Source organism: Globicephala melas, chromosome 13 (assembly GCF_963455315.2).
Source record: "Globicephala melas chromosome 13, mGloMel1.2, whole genome shotgun sequence".
NCBI classification, from domain to species: domain Eukaryota; kingdom Metazoa; phylum Chordata; class Mammalia; order Artiodactyla; family Delphinidae; genus Globicephala; species Globicephala melas.
Genome location: NC_083326.1, coordinates 62,256,414 through 62,274,177, shown reverse-complemented (window position 1 = coordinate 62,274,177; position 17,764 = coordinate 62,256,414). Strand labels below are relative to the sequence as shown.

At 48.3% G+C, this 17,764-nt stretch overlaps 1 protein-coding gene across 1 annotated transcript in view; it reads right to left on the bottom strand.

Moving 5' to 3' along the window:
* The window catches only part of LDLRAD4 (low density lipoprotein receptor class A domain containing 4), a 304,488-nt gene that overhangs the window by 100,584 nt on the left and 186,140 nt on the right, over nt 1–17,764 (bottom strand). The window contains 1 exon segment of the mRNA XM_030836490.2: nt 15,723–15,863. Within this exon segment, the coding sequence (XP_030692350.1) occupies nt 15,723–15,863 (141 nt within the window).

The window sequence follows — 17,764 nt, the reverse complement described above, 5'->3', positions numbered from 1 at the left end:
GGAGGCACTTGTGTGACACCAGGAAATGCTGTCTGCCTGGTGACTTCCAGCAAACACCTGAAAATAATCACATGATTTACAAAGAAACACCTCTTCTGGATAAATGTTGTGTCCAATATTTATCTCATTCAAGTTAATAACAGACATAAAGTCACTGATTCAGGTGCTTTTTTGAGCCACGGGGATTCCAGGGATCACAATCGTTTTCCCTGCCCAGGTGGAGAAAACCCAGGCCCAAGGCGGTAACGAACCAAGATCACTGCCCAGAGTAGCAGACAGAGCCTCTGACTCTGATTCTAAGCCACTCGTGTGACAGGAGCAATGCACAAATCTATTGTCATCCACGATAAAAACAAGTTTCAGTGCTGGGCCTCCAAAAAAATATCGTTAAGGGTCCTTCCCCTTGCAAACGTCACACCCAAAGTTCCCAAGTAACACCATGATACCATGTCACACTGCAACAACTCCCAGGCCTCCTTACCTCTACAATGTGGGCACTTGAACACACGGCAGCAGCGAAACAAAGTCCATCACTTGTTTCCAAAGGGAAAAGAACTGGACCGTGTATCTTTCCTCAAATACAGCCCCTGCTGTTATTCAAATGTTAACATTCACACACAATAAAACCCTGTGACACACTCTCACACACATGCGTGCTCACACACATGCGTGTGCACACACACACCACAGGAGTTAGGAGGGGAACAGGGAGGAACTAACTGGTAAAGGAAACAGACATCCGGCTGTAAGATGAACAAGGTCTGAGGACCTACCGTACAACACGGTGACTACAGGTGGCAACACTGTTGTACAAATGAAACTTTTGCTAAGAGTAGAACTTAAATATTCTCACCAAAAAAAAAAAAGGGACAAAAGCGGTAAATATGTGAGGTGATAGATGTGGTAATTTACTAGGTGGCGGGAATCCTTTCACAATGTGTACATATATTAAATCACCACAATGTACACATTAAACATCTTACAATTTTGTCAACTATACCTCAATAAGGCTGATGTTTTAAAAAATTTAAAGCAAGCTGCAAAGTACAACCATGACTTTTGACTGTTCTGACTGTGTTTCTTCAACTCCCAGCCCTGGCTGACTGATAACCGCAGACCCCAGACCCAAGCTCCCTGGTGGCTCCGCTCGTCCCCCAGCCCATGAGCTAAGCGTCTGCCCGAGTCTCCCGGGATCAGGCCTCTCCCCTCGGAGGCTGGATCACCCTCCAGTGACTCCACTCCACAGCCTCCGCCCTGAAATAACCACACTCCCCTCCCTCACTCCCCAGCAGTGAGACCCCCGAATGGGGGCGGGCTGCGGGGGGACCCCTCCTAGCTGGTGCAGCTCTGACTATATATCTATTCAACTCCTGATGTGATTTCACACCCATTCCTTCAAACTCTTTTTTTTTCTTTTTTTACATAATCATATCACAGCAATAAGACTCTTCTCAAAACCTGTTGAAAAGCCAGACCCCTCCCCCCTTTACCTTCCCTGTCGTGTCTCAGATGGCAACTTCGAGTTCACCTGAAGGCCACCTGCTCTGTGGACAAGGCAGGGTCCTTCCAGGGGCTCCCCCTCTGTTCTCCGTCTATAAGTTTCCCTTGCCTATAAGGTGGGGCTCAGAGCTACGTGCTCTCTCAGGACCTGCATGGGTATAACTGCCTTGTCTCACAGCCTCACTCTCCTACTCAAAACCCTTCAATGACTTCCTTCAGAATAGAGAATAAAAACTACTTGGCCCGACATCCTGGCTTTCTGTAATCTGGCCCCAATCTACCTTTCTAGTAATGCTCCTTAAAATCAGCCCTGACCTCCAAGCAAGTTGGCTTTTTGTGACCATTCCCCCACATGCCAGGCTGCTCAGGAAAGAGAGTTCTCCAAGGCCCCCACCCACGATGGGTCTGCCTTGTGCACCCACGCACCAGTGCTGTCCCACACTTGGCACTGGAGAAATTGCCCCAAACCTCTATGGATCTTCTCAAGGGCACCAGTTTACCACTAGATGGAGACCACATCCTGTACCCCGGCACCCCCCCATACTCTGCATCCTGTGCCCATCACATGCTCAACACTCACAAAAATACTCTCCACGAAATATACCCCCCAAAAGGATGTGTTGCTACTACTTAGGGTACCATTTTCTATGAGTAACCACCCCAAACACATTTTCTCTAGAGCACTCTCCAGCCCCCTGTCCTGTTCTGAAAATTAGTCCTGGCACCTGGTTTTTCTGGGAGAAGCTACCTGCACTGTCCATCAGTCCCTGTTACTCCAGGTTAAATGTCCTGACACGAGAACGAATGCAGAGCCACAAGGGACTGAGGAGGCAGCAGCCATTGCTCCTGCGGCCTTGTGGGGTTGCAGGTGCCCTGGGACATCTTTAAAACCCTCTCCATTTTTTAAGGTCAGACTGGCCTTTAAGAACTTGGATTCATGCAAGTTCCCTCCGCAAGAAGCAGACGACACTCGGAATTTCTATCTTCCAAGCACACATAACAGGAAGGGGCTGCACTTTCTTGGTTGTCCTTCTGTAGAAACTATATCAAGTCACAGACATAGACCTGAATCAAGTCGCAGAAGGTATATCACTGTCCTTGCCTGGCTCAGCCGCCCGCACCTCCCAAGACAGGGAGAGCAGCCTGCTTCCAACCCTGATGGCTGGAGAGACTGCCGGTCTGAGCACGTTCCCAGGAACAACACCTGGGTTCCCCCAGAGATCTAAGGAGAAAAGGGTCAGAGGTTAGTTCAAGTTCCTTTTTCTCCCATTTTTTAGAATAAGTGAATAAAGGAAGCCCAGAAGCCCCAGTGAAGATGAAGGGATAAAGATAAGGAGGCAACACGCCCAGGCATCCCTTCGGAAACAGGTTCTGCCAATGTGAGGGTGGGGCCTCTTCCCAAAGAGGGGAACCACACCTCATTGTTCCAGCCAAGTCCCCCCAGGAAATCTCGGGGGCCCCCAACACGGGCAGACAACGTTCTGCTCCTCTGATGACGTGAACAGAACCAAGAGGTGTTGCGGTTCACTCTCCAGACACCCAGGCTGTTGTCAGCTGGCATCACACCCCGCATGGCACCCAGATGCCACGATGAGCGCTCCTTGCAGCTTGTCCAAAACGGGGAGAATTTATGCCCTACATGTAGCTGAGGGGATGGCAGGCAAGAGATTCAGGGAAGGGCGAAGCATCTCTGAGAGATGGCTATGCCTTCGGGACGACCCAGAAGACACTTCTAAGAGCCACTCTGGGAGGTCGGCTCGCTTGCTGCCTGTGGCTCCAGCTCCCGAACACAAGAGCTCATTCCTTCTTTTCCAGGGATCGTGTGCTTCATGATTAGTTTTCACCTTTGATTTCCTTTTTCTTTCCAGGCAGGATGAAGCAAAGACCACCTAGCTTTCCCGCTGCTGTTAGCTCTTGGGACATGACAAGAATGGATGAAGGAGTGAAAAAATGATTATTGCTAAACTTAGGTTGCTGGGAGTTTTTTCCACACCAAAAGCCTATGTTGGCGTCTGCTCTGAGACGTAACTAAAAGAGCTCCAAGCCAGGTGGCTGATTCCGTGGTTGGGCCTCCGGGGCGGGGGGGTGGGGGGTACCTTCTGCAGGACAGGACACATGCTGTGATGACTGAATCTCAGTTCTATTTCTGCAGTTCCTCAAAGAGGGTCCCTTCCAAGCTTTACTGCAGACCCTTTTGGGTAATTTTTCTGAGGCAAATACATGACTAAGGACATGGAGTCCAACAACAAGGCCCCTCCCAGCTGAGCTGCATCTGCTCCGCCTGTCAGTGCCCCTCCCCCCATAACTTCATCCTGAGAGCACAGACCCACCCCGCCCCCACCCCATTCAGACTGTGAGTTTTCATGGGTATAAAGTCACTACTTATGTCACATAAATCCCACTCCTAGCACTGGGGAAACACTGAGCAAAGCGACCATCGGAAGGTGCCGTGTCCCAGGGTGCAGCCGAGTGGGTGCTCGTGAGGGCTCCACCTCTCTGCCTCCAGCACCATTAGCAGAGTGGCCGGTCAAAAGAGCCAGCTCTGGAACGTTCTCAGAGATTCATCAGAAAAGAAAGCATGCCAGGTGAGTCTCTAAAACCCTCCCTAATTAAGAAGCTAAACCCTGGAAATGAACAGTCAGGACACACGGTGTCAACCAGAGCAGCACCAGGCTCAGCAATACACACGACTGATCCGGTCCCTCGTCTGCGTCCCACCGTTCAGGGCAGGGCGTGTCTGGGTGAGATCACTCGGCATCCTGCAGCGGCGGAGCGCAGTCTAAATCAACAGCACCATCCACTTACACCTCTCCCTTCACGCTCTCTCTAATGCCTGATATTAGTTGAGTTTGTACGAAAACTGATCCGAAAGAGAGGGCCTCTTCTCTCCCCCGACACTGCATCCCCCTCCCCCAGGAAGCAGACTCGCATTGATTTCTGTCTGATTACACGAGGGCCTGCCCTGACTTTCCCGTTACTTAAGCCGGCGTCTCAGTGCGTGTCCTCAGAGACCGGGCTCCGCTCAGGCAGGGCCGTCTAGACAGTATTCATGACCCATCTGTCTGGCAGGCCTGCGGACGGCAAACTCTATTAGAACTGAAGCCGCGCCTCCCACCCGCTCTCCCTTTGCAAAGCAGGAATCTGACACTGAAAATTACTATCATTGTTGCAGTTCTCAAAATAGCACTGCCAGACTTTCATTAACATCCACGCTAGACTACTAAATATTTAAAGAAGTGGATAAATTTCATCTGAAGTGGGACAGCCCCGTACACATGAAAGCAGTAACAGAATCAAAATGTAAATCTAAGAGGTAGTTTTTATCCAGTAAATTTAGTGTCACAGCAGGAGGAAAGGAAGCCTAGGGTTTACTGAAAGTCCCTCCCATTTGTTCTCTGCCTTTGTTTATTTGAAAAGGCAGAGTTGCCTTCCAAGTTCTTACAAGATTTTAATTGACAGAAAACCGTCTTGGAGAAACAGAGGCACAAACCAAAGGGGCGGGCGGGGAGGGGCCCTTCTGGCATGAAGGAGGAGGGTGAGCCTGCCCCTCTGTGGGCGGTGGGGTAGCTGCTGCACCCTGACCTTGTTTAAATGCCATCCTGGGTCATTTACACACAAGCCAGTAATTGTTTTGCCATGGATTCCTTTTTTAAGTTGAAAAAGGGGTGGGCAGCCCTGTCAAAAGAACACACACTGCTGTGCAGAACAGCTTGGTTCAAGCCGAGCGGCCTCTACTACTGACCTTGACCAAGGCAGGAGCCACCCCAACATCCCTGCCCTGGGGCAACACAACGCACTGGGAGACCATCCCACCCTCCCTGTGGAGGCCACATCAGAGTGTGATCCACTGAGGGCATCTGGAGGGGCCACAGAGCTCACAAGACCCAGCGGTGCATCAGGGGTACAGGGCTAACAGTCCACGTCTGACCAAGGGGGGGCTCTGTGCTCACAGCAGGTGAAGGGGAGTAAGCAGTGGCAGAAATGGAGGCACCCTGTTCACTGGATCCCACCAGCTCCCGTGTTCACATTTCCACCCTCCTGATCAGAAAGGAAAACGGAAAGGGGAACTGACTTCCTGCAGGTCATATATATATAGGACACAGCCGGGCGGAACTGAAGAAGGGATTAATTACTCCAACAATCTGTAGAGGAAACCTGAAGGAACTCAACAAAACCAATGATCCCTGATACAGTAGGGATCCTGGGTTAATATTTTGGAATCTACTTGAAAATCCAGGATGAAACGAAGATTACCATCGTCTATATATCAATTAAAAACTGCCATATAAACAATTGCTCTTGGAGCCCTCACTTCTATGGGCCTTCATAATAATACATTGTTTGTTTGATCTCCACCCTACAAACCTTTAAAAACTGATGCGTAAATCCTTATCCTACTAAAAAAAATCATGAAAAAACAAAAAACAAACACCTAGAAGCAAAAACAAAAACCACAGCCTGAATTTAGTTCCTCGCTTCAACATGTTCTAGCTGGGTGACCCTGAATAAATTACTTAACCTCTCTGAGCACTGTTCCCTAGGCTAGATTTCTAGGTTTTGAGATAAATTACATGATGCATGTAAACAGCCGGCACTCAGCAAATGGCAGCTCTCTGCCCACCTCATCCCCATCCTAAGAAGCCACAGGCCTTCAGATAAACTCCTTGCACCGCTAATCATCAGAGAAGTACAGCTATGTTGCTGCTTTGCTTTTGGTAAGTGGTGATGAGATGAGTGGGAAGCAGCAGCGGGTGAAGCCCCGGCTGGTGCGTCCTGGCACCCGGCTGTCAACATATAAGATGAGGAGGGAGTGGAGGGCTGGCCCAGCACAGCGCCCTCCGCAGCAGCATTCGGGCTACTCTTCCACGGGGCCTTTGCTGAGAAACACGAACTACTTCGAAAGACAAGATTGAGGGCAACAGCAAGAGTTTAATGTGGACTGTCTGTCAGAAAGTAGTACTGTGTCAACGTTACATTTTCTGGGCTTTGGTAACTATACTATGGTTATGGAAGAGAATGTCTTTTTCTTAGGAAATACACATTTAAGTATTTTTGGGTGAAGAGACATGGTGCCTGCAACTTACTACGTGCAAGGCATTATTCTAACTGCTTTACCTAAACTATTTTACTAAATCCTTAGAACAATCCTTTGAGGGAAATACCAATACTATTATTGTCTTTGTTTCACACAGGAGAAAAATCAAGGTATAAGGAGGTTAAGCAACTTGCCTAAAGCCACAATCAGTGAGTGGGGACTGCAGACTGTAACTCAGGGCCTCATCTTGGATTTTCTAGTTGGAACAAACTGCAGGCCCAGCACCGTTTGCAGGGCTGTTTACAGCACAGCCAGCAGCAGTACAAAGCCGGTCCCAGGGACACACTGGCAGGAAGCGGGACCTGCGCTGGGAGACTGACCAGGTCACTGATGCGACAAGCAGCACACCCACACGTGCCAGCACACGCGCACCTAATCTAGTCAAGTCACCTCTGGGCCCCGCACAAACCAGCCCTTCCTGTGCCCCAGGAGGGCTTGTCTCCCAGGGGCTCTGCACTGGGAAACCGAGACCCCAGTAGAGCACAGGGCATCCTGCCACACTGCTGGCCACAGAATGAACCCCAACTAGAGTAGGGACATACTCCAGTGAGTTTGGGTGTTGGCAGTAACCAATATACACCGTAACGACAGACAATTTGGGGAACAGACCTTATGTCCCCTCTCTCTGTGTCCTATCACGCAGGCTTCCAGGGCTGAATAAGTATTCTCACCCTCCAGGTCTACTTGCAGGGCACTAGGCCACGCAAAACGCAAGTTTTTTTTCATCCTCCGGTCCGACTTGAGTTTTCAAAAATAATCACATTCAATAATCTGCAAAAATACTGATTCACTATGCTGTACACCTGAAACTAACACAATATTGTAAACCAACTATACTTGCATAAAAAAATTTCTTTAATTTTTAAAAAGCTTATCAAATAGGAACAGAGCCCTATAGCTAATATAGAAATTAAATTTGTAGTTAAAAGCATTTGTACAAAGAAAACCCTAAGCCCAGATGGCTTCAATGGTGTATTTTATAAAATATTTGAAGAAGAAATAATAGCAATTCTACATAATCTCTAAACTATTGATGCATATAACACAGAGGAAAATCAAAATAATTATGCTGGATGAAAGAAGCCAAACAGAAGAGTGTGCACATTATGATTCCAGTTATATAAACTCTAGAAAATACAAGCCAATCTATAAAGACACCAATCCATCAGTGGTCGCCTGGGGTGCAGACAGGGAGCTAAGACAGGAAGGGACCACAGGAGAGTGACAAACATGTTGGGCAGATGGACACACCATGGTTAACTTGTGATGGTTTCATGGGTATATTCCTATGTAAAACTTACCAAATTGTAATTGCTAAATATGTGCACTTTCCTGTGTGTCAATTATTCCACAAAAGCTGTTTAAAGATAGATATATAGCCAACTGAAAAACATAAAGTAAAAAAAAAAAAATCACATTCATCCATTCACTCAGCACGTATTTACAGGGCCACTCACTGAATATTGTATACACCACACACTGTATACTATATATGCCATGCAACGTATACTATATATGCCACGCACTATGGGAGGCACTAAGGCTACAGCTGAAACCCTTGTAGTCACTGTTCAACTAAGGGCCATGCTGACAGCTTGCTGGGAAGTAACAAAGGAAGGATAAATGGTTTTCAATTCAATTCAACAGATCCTTTTCAAGTGCCGACATGTACAGTCCATGCTTCGTTAGGAGTGTCAGGGCTTCCAAAGATGTGAGCACAGCCCCTGTCTTCAAAGAGCTTAACACTTGAAATCATTCTTGTCCACATGTGATGATGAAGCAGAACAGTCAACACCTTAAGAGGGACACAAGATGTTGTAGGGTTCCAAGCAGGAGAAATTATTTCTGGTAAGGGTTAGTGACCAATCAGGAAAGTGACCAACCTGATGTAACTGGCAAAACACTAAGAGACAGAAAATACCAAAAGGACGGTCTGGTCTGGGGGTGGAGGAAGAAATAACTGCTTCAGCTTTGAATGCTCAGGAGTTGGAGAGGTTTGGGAGAAGCCTTACGAGCAGAGTTGGATACTTCGTCTGAGCTGGAGATAAGAACACGGGCGTGGCTTTGATGGCAAGTGGTGTCTAGAATCCCACAGACAAGGGCAAGGACCAGGCTGGAACCTGGTGGACAGAGGAGCCGCCACAGAGAAGGAGCAGCTGGAGGTGTCCAGGGAGACCTGGACCCTAAGGGAACGGAGAATCTCAAAGAGGGGATGATAAACCTTACCGACTATGGAGAAAAGGCCAGAAAGAGAAGAAATGGGAAGAAAAAAAAAAAAATCCATGGGATCTGGCCGTGAACAAGCAACCCAGCAAAAGCAGCCAGGGGAGAGCAGTGGTGAGTAAGAAGGGGCTGGAGAGGGCGGGTCGGGGCGAGCTGAGCTGCTCCGGGAGGGAAAGGGACAGGGCAGGCCCAGCCAGGGCAAGCGCAGGGGAGGGCAGGGGAGGGCTCCACCCAGGAATGGCAAGGACCTGAGGGCTGCTCGGGCCCTCCCTAACAGAGGCCACGCTGCCCTTGGGTCTGCGAGGCTGATGCAGCAGCGGGCAGTGGGCTCAGAGGCACAGGGCGGTCAGAAGGCACTTGGGGAAGTCAGAGGGAGGAAGGTGAAGGTGAGGGGCCTGGAGGAGAAGGAAGGATCAGCCAGGGGAGGTGACAGAGCGGCTGGTGAGACCCCTAGTGCTGGGGAACAGGACTCTGCACTCCTGGAGTCTCACTTCCTTGAAGTTAAACAGGCCACTGAGAATCACAGAATCCTAGATAAAATTGTAACAGGGAGGAGCCAATCCTGACTCCATCTTGGATCTGTTTCTTTTACTTTAACCTTTGCTGCCCGCTGCTTTTGTTCACTAAAAGGATACTGTCTAGCAGACCTACTAGAGAACGGACTTGAGGACGTAGGGAGTGGGAAGGGTAAGCTGGGACAAAGTGAGAGAGTGGCATGGACATATATATACTACCAAACGTAAAATAGATAGCTAGTGGGAAGCAGCTGCATAGCACAGGGAGATCAGCTCGGTGCTTTGTGACCACCTAGAGGGGTGGGATAGGGAGGGTGGGAGGGAGGGAGATGCAAGAGGGAAGAGATATGGGGGGATATATGTATAGCTGATTCACTTTGTTATAAAGCAGAAACTAACACATCATTGTAAAGCAATTATACTCCAATAAAGATGTTAAAAAAAAAAAAGGATACTGTCTATACACAGTGGCCTGCCTCAGGGAACCCTGTCCCTCTGCCTGAATGTTAAACCAAAGTGCCTTTATTCAGCGAAGCATTCGGACCCTGTCCACCTGTGGATGGCTGCAAGGAAGAAGAAATTAACACATCCCCTCCCCAAGGCTGGCCATTCCAGGAGATATTTGCAAAACTTACGGCCTTTTTACTTTACTTCCTCATCTCCTCCCCCTCTCTGTTCTATGAAAGAAACAGGCATCCAAACCCCGATAAGATGGGTTTTCGGACACACTAGTCTGTCATCTTCTCTGTCTGCCGGCTGTCCGAATAAAGTCGTATTCCTTGCCTCAACACCTCGTCTCCCAATTTACTGGCCTGTCATGTGGTGAGCAGAGCGAGCTCGGACTCGGTGACAAAACCTGGGAGCTGGTCACACCCAAGTGCAGCAGAGGTTGTTCCTAAAAAGGTTCCATGTACACAACTAGACATTTTAATTCATCCGTTCAGAATGACACTGATCACCTCTGAAGCGCTAGAGGGAACCTTCTCGTTATTAAGAAAACTGATGCAATATGAGATCTACTTCCTGGTAATCACATAGCAAATGGGAGTTTCTCTTTATAGAAGTATCCCCACTAGTAAATGGAGAAAAAAGGGCAGAATTAGGTCATGACTGCTTTGCAACCCCCCAATGACTGACGATAATCACATAACAGAACGAGCCCCCCGAAGTGGACAGCAGGACCTCAGAGTGCCTTCATTCACACCTGAGCCTCCCCAAACTTGGAGACCCGACCATTGACAGACAGGAAGCCTGAGAGGTGGTGAGCACACGTCCTGGGGAAGCGGGGCACAATCTGGAGCGTGAGACACTGCCACTAGACAGTCCAGACCTTCCACCCAGATCAAGGCGGTGGCTGGGGGGTGTGTGTGTGTGTGTGTGTGTGTGCACGCGCGCGTGGCCCAGATAGGAAACACTCCTCAGGGGACAGCACAGCATCCTGGAACAACGCTTAGGGCCCCTTTGGATCCTGCTTCAAACAAACTGTAAACATAACAAAACAATTTATAAGACAGCTGGAGGAATATGAATGTTATTAGAGAATTATCGTTAATGAAATAAACAGAAAAAATAAAGGTCCGGTCTCTGTGAAGCCTGGTTGTGAATAGGTTTCTACATGGTTACGAACATGGTCCCAAATACACAGTGCTGATGTTCAGTGACTCACTGTGTGGGTGTCTCTGTACACTGCACGCGACTCAAGATGTCACGCTGACACCTTGAACTCACAGTGCTGTGTGTCGACTCTATCTTGACAAAGCTGAGTGAGTGGGTGAAGGAATAAAGTCCTGGGGAGGCGGGGAGCAGACAGCCAGACATGGGGCACAGGGGAGCACAGCTCGGTGACAAGGAGAGTGCCAGTCCCTTTGGAAAAAACTGACGAAGGTGGGAAGAGCTGGAGAGCTGGTTTGGGAAGAAAGACACTCAGCTCAGATTTTAATGTGCTGAGTTTATCTTATTTGGTAGTTATTACCCTAACAGCCCTGGGCAAAAAAACAGTTTCCTTCTGAAAAGTCCTGAAGTTAAAATCCTGGCTGAATCGGGGAACTTTATTAGCATCTGCTCATCTGACTTTGAGATTAGGTTTACTAGGCCACCAATGAAGAAAGAAGCAAAGAACCACCAGTAACGGTGAGAGTGCCACCCTCTCCTCCCACCGCCCGCCCCATGTCGGACCCCCTCATTCACTGGAGGTGAAGCTGTCACAGGGACCCCGCTGTGCTCACCAGCTCCAGGGCATGACTCCTGAGCAGTGACTGAGGAAGGCCTGCTCTTGCCAATGCCTTCAAAGCACATGGTTCCTTCAAGGCTGCTCAATGCCTGCTTCTCAGAAGTCAGAGAAACTGCTCCCGCCACCAAGATGTGGCACAGGGGCTTCAAAGAGTAGTGGATTTGCGGAGCCAAAGCCCAGTGAGGAGGGCCAGCATCACAGGCGACAGGCAGGCTGTGCAGCTGGGGACCCGAGGTCCGTCCCTTCAGTGACAAGGGCAGGAGGTGTGGCGTGACTGGCTCACTCTCTGCCTCCAGCCACCCGCCAAGGCCTCGCTCACCCACACTCCACCGTCCTTGGCCCTGACACCCAGCACACCTCCTCTGCGAAGCCACCGTGACCACGTCCCAGCAGAACGGTCCTCTGTGGACTCCTGGACCACGAACTGCTGGGACCACTCGGCTTGGCAGCCTGTGTTCATGTTGAGTCGTCTTTGTACGAGTGTCTTTCAGTTCCCCAAAAGACACTGCTTCTCATTGAGGTGGCTTCTCTTGTTGCACAGCATGGGCTCTGGGTGCGTGGGCTTCAGTAGTTGTGGCTCGCGGGCTCTAGAGCACAGGCTCAGCAGTTGTGGCGCACGGGCTTAGTTGCTCCGCGGCATGGGGGATCTTCCCGGACCAGGGCTCGAACCCATGCCCCCTGCATTGATGTTCAGTGACTCGCTGTGCGGATGTCTCTGTACACTGTACGTGACACCAGGGAAGTCCCTCAGAAGTACAATGTTTTGATGGAGGAACAGAAAAGACATGGGAAAAGCTGGCCACAGCATTCCCCTCTTCTGTAAAAAGATGAACCAGCAAGACGCCTTCCCCGTGAAACACTCGGCACAGCCCCGTCCCCACATCTGTGCAGGGCCTCGGGGCCCACTGAACCAGGGCCTCACCTCAGGCCACGGATCAGCAAGGCGGAGAAGCAGTGAGACCGCTCAGGAAGGAAAAGTTTCTTACAGCTACTATAAGGGCTTCTATTATCATTAGCACTGCTGCCTTCACAAATGACAGTGACATTTTCTTTCTAACCTTAATTCATTCTAAATTTTAGCAAATATGAAATGAGAGAGAGGACCAAGACACCTGAGCCAGGGCGCATGCCCACAGCCAACAACACAGGCAGAAAACTGATTCCACCCTGCTTGAACCTAAGTGCGATCAAAGAATAGAACACTGAGTGTTTCCCTTACTTGGGTACAAAGCAGATCAAGTAAATGACTCTTGTTCTTAGACAGGAATAAGGAGAAAGCACTCTTTGTTTTCTTAGAATGCATCAGTCTGTAGACAAGAAGTCCTGTAATATTCCAAGTTCCCAAGGCAGGGAGGAAGTGGCGCCCCCAACAGAGGTACGCCTGCTGCAGCCGCAGGCTGGTGGGCCCTGCAGACCCCCTCCCAAGTGGAGAGCATCCAAGCCCTGCCGGGCAGCTGAGGAGGAGTAGAACAGCCATTGCTCTGTGCTCTTGCCTGGCAGACCAAGGGAAGGAGAGTACAGTCATTCGGTACCCAATCACCCTCCAGCAGCACAGAGGACAGAGCAGCCACAGCAAACCCATATGTGATGAAAGGCCCCTGAGCCAGCAGGGGAGCGAGGACTGTGGGCCAGGCCCAGCAAACCCCCTTCAGCTGGCGGCTCCCCAGCAGGCCTTCTGCAGGGGCAGAGGAAGTGGGAAATGCCCAGAACTTCTGAGGATGAACTCGCCTGTGGATGCCTGGAACCCATGCTCCACCTGAAGGAGCTCTGCCGTGCAGACAGACGGCAGCAGTCACGGAGGTCCCCTCCCCAAGACGTCCCAAACGGCAAGCAGGGACGAAGACAGCAATGAGACGATGATGCAGACCGCACTCTTCATGTGTGTTATTTCATGTAAATCCTCATAGCAACCTTATATGGCAGAAATTATTCTCATTTTGCAGACAGAGAAACTAAGCCTTAAAGGGGTTCAGGTGCTTCCTTAAGCTAGAACTAGAACCCAGGTTAACCTGAAGCCACAGCCCTCATCCTGCCCTTTGTCATTGTGTCTCCTGACTTTCCAATCTTCTTAAAAGACAGCATATTGTAAACAGCCTCCCATTTTGGCTACAAGGGCACAAGCCTAGTTACATCTGAACACTAGGGACCAATAGTTTGCCAACAGGATCTTAAGATTCCTCTATTAGGATACAAACTACTATATATAAAAAAAATAAACAACAAGGTCCTACTGTACAGCACAGGGAACTATATTCAATATCCTGTGAGAAACGAGAAACCATAATGGAAAAGAATATATATATGTACAACTGAATCACTTTACTGTACAGCAGAAATTAACACAACATTGTAAATCAACTATACAGACTCTCAGAGCTCCCTGGGCAACGCTGAGCCATTTACAGATGTAACGGCTTCACCTGGCTTCTAAGCAAAATTAAAATGTTCACATTTTAAAAAATGAATGGAAAAGAGATCTGGAAATCCGCTTTTTAAACCAGGAAATACTGATGAGAAAGGGGAAGAGGCTGGGAGGAAGGGACACCGCAGGACTGCAGCAGTGGCACGACCTACGTGAAGGGGAAACACCTCCGGGAAGTGCCCCTGGGCAGAGGCCAGAGGTGCGTCCTGCCTGCTTTTCACAGGAGCTCCGACCAGGCGAGACCCCACGCAGGGTCCTCATGTCCTACCCACCATTTGCTGTGTAAGTGTGTACGTTACTCAAGTCTAGAGAACACAAGTGAGATGTTGCCTCCACTCTGCTCTTCTCCTTCTAAGACCCCGGCCTGAGGCTGACTGGCCTGTATCAAGTGCTCGGTACCAACCAGACTCTAAGTGCTTCCTGTGGACCATCCCACTTAATCCTCACACCCTCCATGCAGATGAGGCTCAGAGCTGCCAGACGGGGCCACTGAGGGGTCCCTTCCTCCCCTGGGTCTAGGCAGGCATACTGAGCAAATTACAGTGTTGACGACCACAAAGGCTACTGCAGAAAACATCGCCAGAGGAAGCATATGGACTAAACACCAAGGAAGCACACAGCTCACCTTAAACTGTCTTCTCAAAGTATCAAGATGGGACTCTGTAAGAAGGCTCAATACAAGAAAATGCAAACTGACACAACAGAAACGACAGCACAATTAGACTCCCGATTTAGCAGGAATAAGTAGCAGGCTTAAAACTCACAGCTTTCCCCCAACATAAAAACACAGTGGGAATAGAGAAAACTGCTTCTCTTTTAAAATCCCCTCCCATTTCACATTATAGGATCAGTATTACATAGTCTGATCTCTAGAACAAAAATTTTAGAATCTGTAAATAAAAACAAATATAACTTCTCACAATAATGTCAGTAAAAGTGGGGAGAGAAGTCACATATTTCCTGAGATGATCTCAGTGGGAAGACCCCTGACGAGGGTCAGTGCTGTAAAACATCCGTGACCGCAACCCGCTTCCCTCAGCCCAGGAAACACAGGAGGCAACAAGCCACTTCCCTACGAGAAGTTTTCCCTAAGAGAAGTTCGGCAGTGTTTCCAAACCACCTTCTTGCTCCTTCCGCTTCATAAAAGCCATGAGATCAAAAATGAATGAACTTTGTACTCGGATTTCACCTTCTTCCAGTTCAAGAAATGCTCACAGCCTCAGTCTGGGAATTCACACAGGGAAACATCTCACTCAGGGTTGCTTTCCATCCAATACCAAATAGAAAAACACATCATCGCAACCTTTTTTAAAAGTCCCATATAAACTTTTTCTATTTTCTTATTTTAATTACAAGTTTAATTGTGGACCCTCTATGTACCTTTCTTTGCTTATTTAAAATTATTTTTAAATTACTGTTTAAAATTACTCTAAAAAATTCTACAAAACCAGTAGGAAGAACACTAAGTCAATATATTATTTCTTGGGATCAGTCACTGCTTCTAAGATAAGCAGTAGAAAGCCTCTACCAAAACACAGGCCGCTCAAAGTGGAAGAAACTTCTGACTCTCAGACACACCATATTTCTATCCTAAAAGAAAACATTCCCTTTGTGAAAACACAAACCTCTTCTCTTAACCAAAAAACAACATCCTTCCCACTTCCCCAGGTCGTTGCCTCCTAACCATCCCCAAACACAACCAACTGAATGATACCAAGGTGAGCGGGAGGGACTTACAGCTGAAGATGCCCGGAGGTGGATGTTCAGTCACCAGGAGACAGTTTTCTTCATCACTGTTGTCCCCACAGTCGTTCTGTTGGTTACAGACCAGTGAACCAAGATACAAGCATTGCCCGCTGGTGCAGGTGAATTTGCACTCTGAAAAAGCACAATATAAAGCATGCAGTTGTCAATGCCAGCCTGATGCTCTTCAGCTGCTACTTCTCCTTCCCTATCTGTGTGCCGTGATGGTCTGGGCACTCAGTCTACCTGGAGAGTCCAGGGAACAGAACGCAGACACGGACTCTTTCCGTTAAGAGCTCAGGGGCACTCGGGGCCTGCCATACCTCACTCACCCCACGCTTCTGACCCACAAAATAGTAACATGATGTGCCCAGCAAATCATGACTATGGGACTCTTCCTTTGCTTGAAAAAATCCTTGGCGGTTTTCCCCGCCACCAAGGATGAGGGAGCTAGTGCAGCAGCAGCCCGGGCGGCATCAGGACTCAGGAGCTCAGGCTGGACAAAAGGAGGCTCATACATTTTATTTCCAACTTGTCACTGGATGTTGTGAGGCTCTGGGCAAAACATTTAACCTCACTGGTGTTCGTTCATCTCATGACTAAGAAGAACCAGGTTTATTACCAGGCAGGGGCAGCACTGACTTTATAACATAAAACATGGGAACACAACATGTGCCCTCTGCTGAGAAGCATCCGTACCAAGGGCCCCGTAAGTGACTTAAAGAACAGGATGGAGCCCAACCCAATGCCTGTAGGCTTCACTGAGCATGGGATGTCTGCAACCTGTGCAAATCAGTATTTGAAAATAGAATTTACTTTTATAAGACAAAATAAATTTGCAAACTTAACACATTACTATAAATTTAAGCAATTAAGGATAAAGGCAATTACATACACATGGGCGCATAAACATCTATGTATATCTTACATCGACTATCACCCTAATTCTGACCGAGAGCTTTTCCCTAGGAGCACCCACAGAAGCTGGTGGGATTCACACAGGACATCCCACTCAGTGAGCAGCCAGTAGAAAAAACCCCACAGAAAGAGACCAGGACCCCCACTGACACTGACCATCACAGCCTCTTCATTTCTCCTTGGTTTTGTCTGTCTAGAACATGGGTGGCAGGTCCTTTCCACTCTAAAATTCCATTATTCAAATAAATAATAAAAAGCTAGACATCAGCACACAAGACCTCCACCCACTATGCTAAGGACACAGAGGGGCTGCAAAGAGAACCCCTTATCTGCAGTAAAGAGACAAGTTAAATCCTCAGTATTTCTGCAACCCAGTATGAAAATGCCATCACAATTCTCTGTGTTCACATCTTCCTAACAGAGTCTAGAAAGAGACAACAACCAAAGCCCTAACCTAGTTCAGACCCACACGTAAACACCCCCCAAATGCACATCCACAGCTGGTGACTGGCTGCAACGTCCAGGTGAAAATTCCATGTGCTGACTGTGAACCAGGCCACATGTCAGGAGCTCTGCTGAAGCCCAACTCTGCTGCCATAAGTGGCACAGACTCAAATCCAGCTGCTTGAAATTACATTGATGAAGTGACTTTCTTTTTTTTTAACTTAATGGAGAAAATGGATGTCAAGGAAAGAATTTATCTTCCTTTCCAAAAGAAATATTGGAGTTTGGATTACTACCCAACATGAAAAGGACAGTAGCCAAAAACAGTACTCCTGATGTTGTTGAAACAGTGATTGGAAAGAAGGGAACACTAACCTAAACTGAATCGAACTCCAAGTAAAAAGTTAAGCACCGCTGCGGTTTGAAAGGATCCCAGGTTAAACTCCCACGTTCAAGTTCGTGTGGAACTTTAAACGAGCGCAGAAACGAAACCACATCCACACTTCACTCTGATCTCAGCTTGTTTAAAGGAGACCCTGTCTAGAGTTACAAAATATTTTCAAGGAAATGAATTATGTGATTCAGTTATTCATACAACCAGTATTTTAGCTCCTTCTGTGTTCACTGCCAGGCCCAGAGACACAGAAACACAGAGATGAAAGAGCAAGCCCTCT